This window comes from Equus asinus, chromosome X (assembly GCF_041296235.1).
Source record: "Equus asinus isolate D_3611 breed Donkey chromosome X, EquAss-T2T_v2, whole genome shotgun sequence".
Classification (NCBI taxonomy): Eukaryota; Metazoa; Chordata; class Mammalia; order Perissodactyla; family Equidae; genus Equus; species Equus asinus.
Genome location: NC_091820.1, coordinates 61,385,621 through 61,399,025, shown reverse-complemented (window position 1 = coordinate 61,399,025; position 13,405 = coordinate 61,385,621). Strand labels below are relative to the sequence as shown.

Below are 13,405 nucleotides of genomic sequence, written 5' to 3'. Positions count from 1 at the left end.
GGGGCAAACCAGAGTTTCCTTAGAGTTACAGTTCTAGATCTTTTCTTGTATGAAGTTTTGAGAGATATAGACCTACTTAAATGTACTAAATTTACTTCCTCCTCTAGCAATTTGTGTCCCTCCTTTCCTTGAATTCAGTTCAGCCAGGAGCCTACCGAGGGTACATGTTGTAGCTTCTAGTTTTAAATTGTGACAGCTGAATTTCACATTGCTGATTTAATATGCATTCCCTTTCTCTTTTCTTATATATATGATTGGTTTTCTTCAAGAGCCAGTCTGTTGAGCCTACCCCATTTCAGTAATCGGTAGTTTTCATCAGTGGGCCAAGAACCTACCCTTTCTGCAGTTGCAATGAAAAGGAATTTAAAGTTAGTCAGACTTGGATTTGAATACTAGCTTTGCCTCTTAATAGTTGTATAACTTTAGATTCATTTACATATTAATAAATCTTAGCCTTTTCTTTCAAATTGGGTGTAATACCTCCTACCTTGCATAGTAGATATTTTGAGATTTAAAGGTAATGTAGGTTAATGTAGGATAATGTTGGTTAGCTGTACACATAGTAGCTGTCTATATATGATAACTGTTAAATTTATTAAGTAGCAACAACATCTAATACTTTTTTATGTAGAGCTTTAGTAACTAGCTGTAATGAGGTCAGGAATTTACCAAAACTTTTTATAAACTTTTCTGTAAGGCATAGTGGTGCTTGATGGTACAGAAATCTATTTCAAGGAATTAATTTCTTGGATATTCCTGTGTCTGGAAAGTGCTAGTACTTGGTAGTACAGTGTTTTTGCTTTGATTCTCTAAACCCCGCCCCCCCACACACGTATTCCCATTACTTTTTTAATGACTTGAAAAATAAAGTTTTTGACCTTTATGAATGTTACCAATTTTGAATAAAATTTTCCCTTCCCCTTTTCTTTTAATAGAATTGCTTTAAATATTACATGAGTGATGATATTAGCCGTGACTCAGATGGAATGGATGAACAATGTAGGTAGGTAATAAATCAAGATGAACTAAAATTCGGTGTTGACTATTTTTGGTGGGAAATTCTTACATAGTCTGTTGTTAAATCCATTTTTTGTAGTATCATCAATGTCTTTAATGGAAGATTGTTCTTTTCCACAAAGCCTTAGATTTATGTGTTTTAAGTTTCTAATAAAGAATAAAAGATGACCTAAATTACTTCACTGTTAAAATTGCTGACAGGAAAATTTAAATTGCTTTAATAATGAAGAAGATTTAAAATGAGTTTTATTTGGGAATAATATTTTAATCTTTAAATAATTTCAGATGGTGTGCAGAAGGTGGAAACTTGATTTGTTGTGACTTTTGCCATAATGCCTTCTGCAAGAAATGCATTCTGCGCAACCTTGGTCGAAAGGAGCTGTCTACAATAATGGATGAAAACAACCAGTGGTATTGCTACATTTGTCACCCGGAGCCTTTGTTGGACTTGGTCACTGCATGTAACAGTGTCTTTGAAAATTTAGAACAGTTGTTGCAACAAAATAAGAAGAAGATTAAAGTTGACAATGAAAAGAGTAGTAAAGTATATGACCATACACCCAGATTTTCTCCAAAGAAAAATAGTTCAAGTTGTAATGGAGAAGAAAAGAAATTAGATGATTCATGTTCTGGTTCTGTAACCTACTCTTATTCAGCACTAATTGTGCCCAAAGAGATGATTAAGAAGGCAAAAAAACTGATTGAGACCACAGCCAACATGAACTCCAGTTATGTTAAGTTTTTGAAGCAGGCAACAGATAATTCAGAAATCAATTCTGCTACAAAGTTACGTCAGCTTAAGGCTTTTAAATCTGTGTTGGCTGATATCAAGAAAGCTCATCTTGCATTAGAAGAAGATTTGAATTCGGAGATTCGAGCTTTGGATGCTGTAAACAAAGAGAAAAATACCAAAGAGCATAAAGTCATAGATGGTAAGTCTGAAACAAAAATACGAAAAGGAGAAAAACCCTTTGCTATGGAAAAGAAGGATATTTCAAAATCAGAAGCTAAATTGTCAAGAAAGCAGGTAGACAGTGAGCACATGGATCAGAGTGTTCCAGTAGAGGAACAAAGAGCAGATAAAAGTACCAGTGATGAACATAAGAAATCTGATAAAAAAGCAGAACCTCAGTATGAACCTACTAACACTTCTGAAGACTTAGACATGGATATTGTGTCTGTTCCTTCTTCAGTTCCAGAAGACATTTTTGAGAATCTTGAGACAGCTATGGAAGTTCAGAGTTCAGCTGACTACCTGGGAGATGGTAATAGTGGAACTGAGCAAGAACTGGAGAGTTCTTCTGTAAAATTAAATATTACTTCAAAAGACAACAGAGGAGGTATTAAATCAGAAACTACAGCTAAAGTAACAAAAGAATTATATGTTAAACTCACCCCTGTTTCCCTTTCTAATTCCCCAATTAAAGGTGCTGATTGTCAGGAAGTTCTACAAGATAAAGATGGCTATAAAAGTTCTGGTCTGAGCTCCAAGCCAGAGAACTGTGGACTTGGACAGGAAAAGAATGACGAGCATTTGGTTGAAAGTGAAGTTCCGTTACTTTCAGAAGAATCTGATCTTCGAAGATCCCCACGTGTAAAGACTACACCCCTGAGGCGACAGACAGAAACCAACCCTGCAACGTCTAATTCAGATGAAGAAAGTAATGAAACAGTTAAGGAAAAACAAAAACTAGCAGTTCAAATGAGAAAAAAGGATAAGCGGAATTCTTCTGACAGTGCTTTAGATAATCCCAAACCCAATAAATTACCTAAATCTAAGCAGTCAGAGATTATGGATCAAAATTCAGATTCTGATGAAATGCTAGCAATCCTCAAAGAGGTATCAAGGATGAGTCACAGTTCTTCTTCAGATACTGATATTAATGAAACCCATACAAGTCATGAGAAGACTTTGTATGATCTAAAGACTCAATCAGGGAAAGATGATAAAGGAAAAAGGAAACGAAAAAGTTCTACTTCTGGCTCAGATTTTGATATTAAAAAAGGCAAATCAGCTAAAAGGTCTATGATTTCTAAAAAGAAACGAGAAAACCACTCTGAATCTTCTAATTATGACTCAGAATTAGAAAAAGAGATAAAGAGCATGAGTAAAATCGGGGCTGCCAGAACAACCAAAAAAAGAGTTCCAAATAACGAAGATTATGATTCTTCCGAAGATGAAAAATGCAGGAATAAAGGAATGGATAATCAAGGGCAGAAAAGTTTGAAGACCGCACAAGAAGGATCATCTGATGATGCTGAAAGGAAACAAGAGAGAGAGAATTTCTCTTCAGCAGAAGGCACAGTTGATAAAGACAAGGCCGTCATGGAATTGAGAGATCCGTTCTCTAAGCAGCAGCAGCCAGAACCAGGTGTTTCTTCTGACGGTGCTGATAAGCCGCCTTCTGGGAAAGAGGAGAGTTTTAATTCTCCAGATGACAAAAAGGTCGCTGAAACTAAAGAAAAGAATAAGCATCTGAAAACCAAAACATATAAGAAGGTACAGGGTGGCTTATCTGATGTTGCTGAGAAGTTCCCAAAGAAAGATCAGAGTGATGAATCCTCTGAAGATGATAAAAAGCAGAGCAAAAAGGGAACTGGAGAAAAAGAAAAGAAAACTATAGACTTGAAGAAAAAAGTAATTAAGATGGAACAACAGTGTGAATCATCATCTGATGGCACTGAGAAATTACCTGAAGGGGAAAAAATTTGTCATTTTCCTAAAGGCATAAAACAAAATAAGAATGACACTGCTGATGGGGAAAAGAAAAGTAAAAAAATAAAAGATAGAACTTCTAGAAAGAAGGATGCATTATCCTACAATGCTGGGAAGTTATCAGGGAAAAGAGATAGTCATGATTCTTCAGAGGATAAAAGGAGTAAGAAGGGAGCATCCGGTAGAGAGAAGAAAAGGTGCAACTTACCTGAAAAGATTTCAAGGAAGAGACAAGATTGTTCATCATCTGATACTGAGAAATATTCCGTGAAAGAAGATGGTTGTGATTCTTCTGATAAGAGACTGAAAAGAATAGAATTGAAGGAAAGAAGAAATTTCAATTCAAAGAGAAATACCAAGGAAGTGCAAAGTGGCTCATCATCTTCTGATGCTGAGGAAAGTTCTGAAGATAATAAAAAGCTGAAGAAGCAAAGAACTTCAGCTAAAAAGAAGACAGGCAACGTCAAGGAGAAAATGAGAAACTCCCTAAGGGCAAGCACTAAAAGGAAGCAAGCTGATGTTAGTTCCTCCTCATCTTCTGATATAGGAGAAGACGATCAGAATTCTGTAGGCGAGGGGAGCAGTGATGAACAGAAAATTAAGCCTGTGACTGAAAATTTAGTGCTGTCTTCACATACTGGATTTTGCCAATCTTCAGGTATGCAAAAATAGATAAAAATTTTGTAATTTGTACTTTTCCCCTCTTGAATAACTATATTGTTTAATTTTCCTTGAAGCCAGTCAAATGCAAAGTTACTGTTTATGAAAAGACCATTTAAAAATTCTTTAGAGATTTACTTGAAAGCCTTTCTCCGTTTATTTTTATGCCATAATTGGAAGGTATTTCAAACATTGTCAGTATTCTGTATCAGGTATACCAAGTTTGCTGGGTAGATAAAATTTCTTTATCAATGTTTAATGCTTTTCTCTGGAGTAATGTACAGTAGTTTATGAAGGAAAATCAGATTGGTGCCAGTAGTTCAGTAGGTATTTATTCGTGTAATGGAGGTGAGTGTTTGGTACTGGTATAACATAGTGTGTGACAGTTTTAACTGCTTTGCCATGCATATGACTTTTAAAATTGGACAAAGATTAGCTTTGTGTCCCTTGAAATCCTCTGAAAAATTTAAATTTATTTCATCAAAACCCTTTTCTGGTGCTGATTAATTTTTTCTATTGACATGAACAGATGTTTCTGTCTTTAACAAAGTAAAGGAAGAAAGAAATCCAAAAAGTAGATGGATTAAATTGTATAATAAATGTACACTTGTCACTCATACTGTCTTTTTTCTTGGTCAGTAAAACCTGTCAGTTTAACAGGGACATTTGAAATTTATTTTAAAATTTGTATAAAGTAGATTTCACATAAAACTGTGTTTCCAGCACAGGCAGAATGTTTAAAATTTTCCTTTAATTTCTTATGTTAGGATTTTCCATTTATCCAAATTGGATTTTAGTGGAATGAACTTGAATCTTGGTTTTTAATAAAACTTTAAATTCCTTTTATGGAGCACTTATCTAATGAGTTGATTTGAAAACCAACTGTGATATGCATGGTGTACTCAGTTTAATGCTCTGCTATATCAGATGCCGAGCTGGAGCTCTGTCTGCATGGTTGTTGTAACTACAGATCTGCGGTCCCTGAAATTCTTGGGGCCTAATATGTTTCAGAATTTTCAGCTTTCTTGGTTTTTAGAAAGATAATAAAGAGTAGCTACCGTATATTATATAAAAGCCCCAACAGGGCCTGAAGCAACACCCCCATAATCAAACACATTAGTGTTTCTGCAGCAAAACACGAACATTCACACTTAGAGAAATAAACAGTTCAGATCAGGTTTTGCTGCCAAATGAACTTTCGCACCACCTCACAAAAACTAAGTTTTGAGAGCTTTTTGGATTTCAGAATTGTGTATAAGAAATTGTGGACTTGTATTCAAAACACAATCTAATAGTTACTTTCATATCAAATGAATGTTTTAGTTATCAGTTTAGTTGGGAAAACTCTTATTAAGGATTAGGGTATAAGAATAATATTGTGATTAGTTACATGGAGTATTCTCATTAACAAATTCTAGGTTATTGAACTAGTCTTAAACTTTGGAAAACTGGTTTCCATGATTAAACAGCTTCCCTAGTGAAATCAACGTTTGATTTTAAATACTAATTTTTTCCCCCAAAAATCTCACTTGATTTGACACATATGATGGTTTCTATGATACACCTCTCATGTTCGGAACTATTAATACCTAGTGTAATAAGTCATATGTATTCATTATATCTTAGTCATATGTATTCATTATATCTTAAGAAGAGATTCTAACATATGGCAAATACTCAGAGGGTGCATTTCCCAATAATTTTCTTAACCCAGCGCTAATCTAGATCATTGTGTTCTTTTTTGACTTATGTAACTTTGTTCTGAAGGACCATTGTGCTAATTAGGAGGTGAACCTTTTCTCCAGAGAGAGAATTCAGCACTTCAGCAGATGTCAGTCTCTCAACTATTTGCTGGAACAAGAGTTGTCCAGATTTTTCTTACCCAGAGTATTTCTTGGAATTGATTACTTTAGATGAAAAAAAGAAGATAAATTTGCTAGGGAATTAACACACCTAAAAATTGGACTTCATCAATAGAAATATTTAAGCAGGAAAGAATATGAAAGGCACTGAAAATAAGTATGTAAAAAAATACTGTTTTTCAAGATGTTTGGGTGAGAGCCAATGATAAGTGACATTCTTTAAGAATTTGCTTGCATGCATGTATAAACATGCTAAATTTACTTATTTCCCTAATATGTCCAATTAATTTAGGTGACAATTTTTTTTTTATTAATGTTATGATAGATTACAACCTTGTGAGATTTCAGTTGTACATTATTGTTAGTCATGTTGTGGGTACACCTCTTCCCCCTTTGTGCCCACCCCCCCTTTTCCCTGGTAACCACCGATCAGATCTCCTTGTCAATATGTTAACTTCCACCTATGAGTGGAGTCATATAGAGTTCATCTTTCTCTGACTGCCTTATTTTGCTTAACATAATACCCTCGAGGTCCGTCCACGTTGCTGCGAATGGGCCAATTTTGTCTTTTTAGGTGACAATTTTTATGAGCTCTTAAAAAGCCTTCCCTGCTCCCATGAATTTAGAGGATTCCAAATATTCAGCAGCAGTTGGGTATCCTATTATGGGGTACGACATTTTCCTAGAAATTGGGTCTTGGGAATGACATGAGCAACTAAGATGAAGAACATGGTCCTAGGAGATTGCGGTCCACTGAGCAATATGGACAAAGATAAATTCTTATTTTACTAAAAAAAGAATACCAGAAGGAAGACATAAGACTAAAATGGGGCTGTGTGATAAATAGCAAGTGAGCCATTTAATCTAAATATTGGAGGAAGACTTAAAAGAACAGGTAGCATTTGAACTCGACTTTAAAGGATGGGTCATATTTTGAAAGGGGTAGTAAAGAGGAACGACAGTAATAGTACTAACAATATTTCATTTGAAGATTGGTCTGTTTGAATGAGGTATGTATTATGTGTTTGCTAGGATGTTGTGAGATTTATTTTTTGCCTTTCTATGTTTAGAGTATTTCTATCATGAACCTGTAGGTGTCTGTGTTCTTTATGGATTTTTTTCCTCCAACATTTTCCCCTAATATTTTGTCATGAAAAAATTTAAATATACAGTAAAGCTTCTCCTGTTAACTTTGTACTGTATTTGCTTTATCACGTTTATCTGTATGTCCTTCTATCTATCCATCAATGAATCTGACTTTTTTTTGCCTTTTTAACTATTTATTTTGAAATAATCTTAAATTCACAGGAAGCTGCAAAAAAAAAAAGTGTACAGGGAGGTCTTGGATACCCTTCATTCAGTTTCCCCCAATGGTAACTTCTTACATAACTTTATACGATGTCAAAACCAGGAAACTAAAGATTTATTCAAATTTCACCAGTTTTACATGCACTCATTCGTTTGTATGTGTGTATGTATAAGTATAGTTCTATGCAATTGTGTCACGTGTAGCTTTGTATAACCGTCACCACAAGCAAGTTATTCTGTTCCATTACCACAGGGTTCCCTTGTGCTACCTTTTATGTACACCTCCTTGCTTATCCCCACTATTAACCCCTGACAACTGTTAATCTGATTTTTCTATCTGTAATTTTTGTTATTTTGAGATGGAATAATGAAGTATGTAAACTTTTGAAATTGACTCTTTTTCGCTCACTGTAATGCCCTTGAAATCGCTGACATTTCAAAGTGGTAAACATCAGCATACTTCTCCCTAATTACTTCAGCATAGATAGTATTAACTAGAGTTCAGTATTTTAAGTTTGTTTTGAAGGTGCAATTTACGTACAATGAAATGCAGAAATCTTAATCTCTTTATATTTTTAATCAAAGGATAGAAATGTAGCTTTTTATAAAGAAATAAAAGATTTACTGTACTTCAGTATATCGCTTCTCATGAATACCATACAAATTCAAGTATATTTTGAAATTACTTGGTACTACCAAAATATTAATAGCAATTTTGCTATTCTTGAATGATACAGGATAAATTAGACATCTCCTAACTTTAAACTTAAAATGAATCACTAGAAAGCTTATTTCAGCAAGAAATTATGCTAATGTGATGGTGAATGATAAAGACTTTTTACTGGGAAGGATAAAACTGTTGTGCTCTGGGAAGGAACTTTGAAATATATAAGATCCAAATATTTATCATTTTACTGCTGGCACTTCTTAAATTCCCCACATGCTTTCCTTTTAAATTCTTTTTACTCATGTTTCGAATCCCAGAGTACAGTTTAGAATCCACTAGTTCTTTTAAAGTTTTTGGCTTTCTGTTTTATTTTACATGGTTTTACTTATATAGGTAATTTAAAGCTAATTTTAAGTACACTTTTTTCCCCTCAAGGAGATGAAGCCTTATCTAAATCAGTGCCTGTCACAGTGGATGATGATGACGACGACAATGATCCTGAGAATAGGTATGATTCCATCTGTAAGGACTTTAAAAAGATTATAACACACCCTAGGCGTGGGCACAAACAGCAGCAACGGAACCGCAAGCAGGTTGTAAAAACCAGAAGTGCCTGCCTTAGAAAGACTCGCTCACAGTCTTCCTGCAAGTTTGAAAGAAAGGCCAGAAAATGGGCTAAAACTCAGAAACCTTAAGAGAAAGTAAATATAAATATTAACACACCTAGCATAGGGTGTGTTATAAATACAGCACTGTCAATTTTATGATTCCATGTAAACTGTGATAATTTTTGAGATTATTTTAATCTTGACGTTATTTTATTGATGAAAGTAAATCATATCTCAATAAATTGGTGACAACAGACATCTCTCTCCTCAATAGTTTATTATTATTTTTAAGTGCCATCCAATATGGTGGTTCTATTTATTAGAACCTGTTCAAAGTGAAGAAAAGGAGATTGCTCAGATATTTAAGACATTGCTTTCAAAATAAGTATCAATTTACAAAGTGTCCAGACTGATTTAGATTTTAACCATTTTTCAAATAAAATAGAAGTAGTATGATAGCATTAACTTTAACAAGACTTAAACAGTAGGCTTAAATGAAAACACTGTAGCCTGTACAGATTTACTTAACTAAGGGATGGCACAAATCCCTTAAAAGAAGAAAAAAAATACAAAGACACAGCCATATCCTAGCAGTGAAGAATAAAGAAAACAAAGGTATTTCAGAATATAACCATAATGTTTTTACATAGCTTTTAAACCCTTCCTGGACTGTAGTACACCCTACACTCATAATCTTCAAGAAGAAGACAGTGTGGTGTAGTGGATGGAATTTTAGAATAATGGGCATAAGAATATCTGACTTAAACTAGTTCTAACTTTTCCAACAACTGTCTGTGTGATTTTGGGCAAGTGACTTAACTACTCTGCCAAAATTTTCTGATCTCTAAAATGAATGAGTTGGATGAAATTTCCTCTGGTTAATTCCAGTGCCAAAAATCTATGATAGACTTGATGATTTTACTAAAGAACACTATATTAACCATCCATTTATTCATAATAGTAAGCTCAAATATTAAGAAAACATGAAAATGTACATGTAATTTTTGTGTCATAATTTTATAAGTAATTAACTTTGAGTTAGTAAATGCTGTGGGGCCAGCTGTTACTCTAGCTCTGTTTTATATTTTGCTGATGCTGATAGGTTTTTCTGTTTCATAGATCGGCATTCTCCTTAATTAACAAGAAAACATTTTTATTAAGGTGAATGAACAATTTTATTTGCACTTTTGAATAGAGCTTAATCATGGACACAAAGACTCAAATGCTGCTTGCTTACTTATTTTTTGAATAAATATATATACACAATTATTTTATGGGATAGGGATGAGGTCCAGAATGGAATGGTAAAGGCATACATTTTATTCATCAGGGATTTTATATAGTACATGATAACTGCAAAATTATGAAAGCATTTAAAAATTTATTGTCTTTAAATGCTTTAATTCCTTTTTATTTATGCTACTATTTGTTTTCCTGTAACTCATGAGACCTCAAATGTTACTGAAAGGCTAATAATGTTTAAAACATGCTATATCCTAATTTAACTGTGAGTGAGAACCTTGGTTTCATATTTAGCCACCAAATGAGAGTGTTGTTAAGGTATGATAATTTTTGTGTTAGAGCATGTCAAAATATAAATATTTTCATCTTTTAAGTTACTTGTTTATGTCTCTCTGTAACTGGCAAGTATTTTATTGGAAGGTATCTTCAATTCCATCTTGTGTTTGTGATTAAAAAATACAACCCTGTTGAGTACTTTTGAGAAGAACTGAATTTTATCTTGAGCATGTTTTTCCTTATACTCAGTTTAATGTGCTTTTATAAACTATACCATTAATAACTTGTTTCATAGCCAGTATACCAGAGAGGTATCTAATACTCATGGGTTATCTGATGATAGGGATACAAATACCTTCTTGAACTATTTTAGTATAGATGATGTATTTGGGCATATTTTAATATGCACTTAGCAACTTTTAAAAATTTGTTTGCAGCTCATGATTAAGTCTTGGAATCATTTTTACTATTTTCAGACTTTTGAGTAGGATATATTTTGCTAGACAGCGTATTGTAATTGTGTGTAAATTTGTACACAATTGTGTAATTGTGTATAAATTGTGTATAAATTTCATATGCTTTCCCATTTTAGCAGTATTGTAATACATTTTCAGTGTTGATGTTTATGGAGAGGTAACTAGTGTATTAATGCAAATGCTTAACTATTTGGATGCAATAAATTTCTGTAAAACTTTTTTCTTGTTCAAGCATTTAATTTTAATTATAATGCATCTTTTGATGAGAGTTGAAAGAATTTGTTAGAATCAAGATATGCAGGCCAGTTTGTAGCCAAAGAAATTTTGATATTTCTGAAATTGAGGAAGCAAATACTTTATAATTCTTGAAACATACAGGCTTATTATATAAGACATATATTTGTGTAAAACTTTTACAATAGATTTCACTATTATTTATCTTTTCTATTTTATAACTATGATAACTTTGAGGTCATTTAAAAAACTTAGCCATGTCCCAAATATTTAGTAAGTGTGAATAAATGTTTGTTATTTTAACATACTATTGTGTAGCATCATTCACATTTGAAAATAAATGTATGCTATTATGAGATAGAGTGGTCTAACTTGTAAATTAATTTCTATTTAATTGCATTTATTTAATAAACCATTACAAAATATTATAGATTTGTTGGCAGTAACTTTTATCATGTTTTTGGTTGAGCTTTTAAGAAAAAAATATAAATAGTAGACTAACTTTATGTTTTGAATTTTGTATAACTGAGAATTTGCTTCAAATTTCATAGCTTAGGCTTTATATGATTTTTGAAAGGGAGAAGAATAGTAACAGTTTGTCAGGTTATTTAAATTATACACATAATTTTAAAGTCAGTTATTTGAATGTGACATTATGGTAATGTTGCCTTTTGAATACCTGTTGTGTTTTAAATTGGTTCTTTCATTGAAAAGACATTTATTTATGTGGGTTTTTTTTATTATGGTTGCAATTCTACAGTTAGGCTGGCATTGAAAATGCATTATGATTCCTTAATATTTTCAATATAAATAGGGGTATTTTGACCAAACGTTTTCTAATATCCTGTATTTTAACACCTACATAGTGAATTAGCCTCAGTGATAAGATGGTAGTGTAAGTTTAGCAGTGTTAGTGTTGAGGATCATAAAACCAGGCTTGTCTTTAGAGGTTGCATACTAAACAATCACTGAAGAGTCTATTCCCCCCCAAAAAAGAATTATTTTTGGAATATTCTTTTTTTGTATTTTTTGCAGAGTGTGAAACATATTTAAAACTGAGCTTTTAAGAGAAAAAACTAGATTGCTAGATTCTTTTGTAAATAAGTTTTGACTAAAAGTGGAAGTTTTTATATGGGTACCCTCCCCTGCCATACACTTACATATGTTTACTTTATAGTTGAAGAATCCTTAATTGGGTCTAGTAATACTCCATAGTTTTTCACGTAATTTTTCTCTCAGTGGGGCTAAATAATTTTTTTTCATAGAAGCAAAATTTGATGTGGAGATTGCTTAAAGAAATTGCCCGTGGTTAATAGAAATTCTACTGAATTATAGTGGGACTATACCAAAGCCTTAAAAATTTCCAATTATTTTATCATTTGGTTATTTCTTTGCTTTTCAAACTGGAAAAAATGCAAATGATTGTTTTTTTCCTACGAGCTTGGTATGGGTATTCTGTGATGAAGGCTCTGTACTGTTAATCCAGCGTTTTTTGGGAAGTGATTAATGATTCCTGGATATTGTTCATGCTAATTAAGACATTTAATGATTGTTTACCTGATTTCAACAAAGATTAATGGCATGAGTATGTCTCACGTCCCTTTAACATATGACTTTTACTTGGTTTCCATTTTAAACACTTTTCCAAATGTTCATCATCTGTATGTGTCTTTATACAAATTTGGTAAATCTGGAATAAATTTTTTTCTGTAAAGTTTTTTTTTTTCCTCTTTGGTTAGCAAAATTGCTTTGGTTCTTCTTTATTGTGCTTGAAAAACAAAGGCAGCATTTTAAATGAAGTATTTTATTTGTTTTTATGTTTGAGTAAGGATTTTACGTGTCTGACAATTTTAAGGTAATTCTCTTTAAATTTACTTTGTCTTTTAGAGCACAGGTAAGTATTGTAAGTCATTTAAGTATAACACAGGCATCCAGCCAGCGTATAGGATTTATTGATAGATATATAAACTGATTGCAGTTGCCACCAGCTTTCTTTTTTATGCTAGAATTCTCAGCAAGGAAAGAAATGGTCAGTAGTGGTCTCTCCGCTTAAGATTTAAACGTTATATTCCAGCCTTCCTTTCCTCTTCTTTGTTTTTGGGTGATACCGAGACTTTCAGAAAATGAGAAATACCCCCCTGGTAAAGACAGTTTGGATTTTCTAGTGTTAGCAAAAGTGATTAAGTTCTCTGAGTTTATATATGCCTCCTCCTTTTTTCTTTAACTTTGAAATTCAAAAGTAAAATTGAGATGAGGAAATTCTCTTTGTTTTCTCCTTTCAAGTATAAAAAATATTAAACTAGTTCTTTAATATGATCAACTTTCCGAGATTTATATCA

At 32.9% G+C, this 13,405-nt stretch overlaps 1 protein-coding gene across 15 annotated transcripts in view; it reads left to right on the top strand.

Annotated features, from left to right (window-relative positions):
- ATRX (ATRX chromatin remodeler) overlaps positions 1-13,405 on the top strand; it is a 241,434-nt gene that overhangs the window by 80,958 nt on the left and 147,071 nt on the right. For 5 of the 15 annotated variants that reach the window (XM_070502810.1, XM_070502814.1, XM_070502809.1 and 2 more), the window contains 3 exons: positions 936-1,003; positions 1,303-4,391; positions 8,666-8,738. In XM_070502810.1, the coding sequence (XP_070358911.1) occupies positions 936-1,003; positions 1,303-4,391; positions 8,666-8,738 (3,230 nt within the window). The remainder of the gene's footprint in view (positions 1-935; positions 1,004-1,302; positions 4,392-8,665; positions 8,739-13,405) is intronic. The other 10 variants (XM_070502821.1, XM_070502824.1, XM_070502823.1 and 7 more) reach the window with 4 other exon arrangements.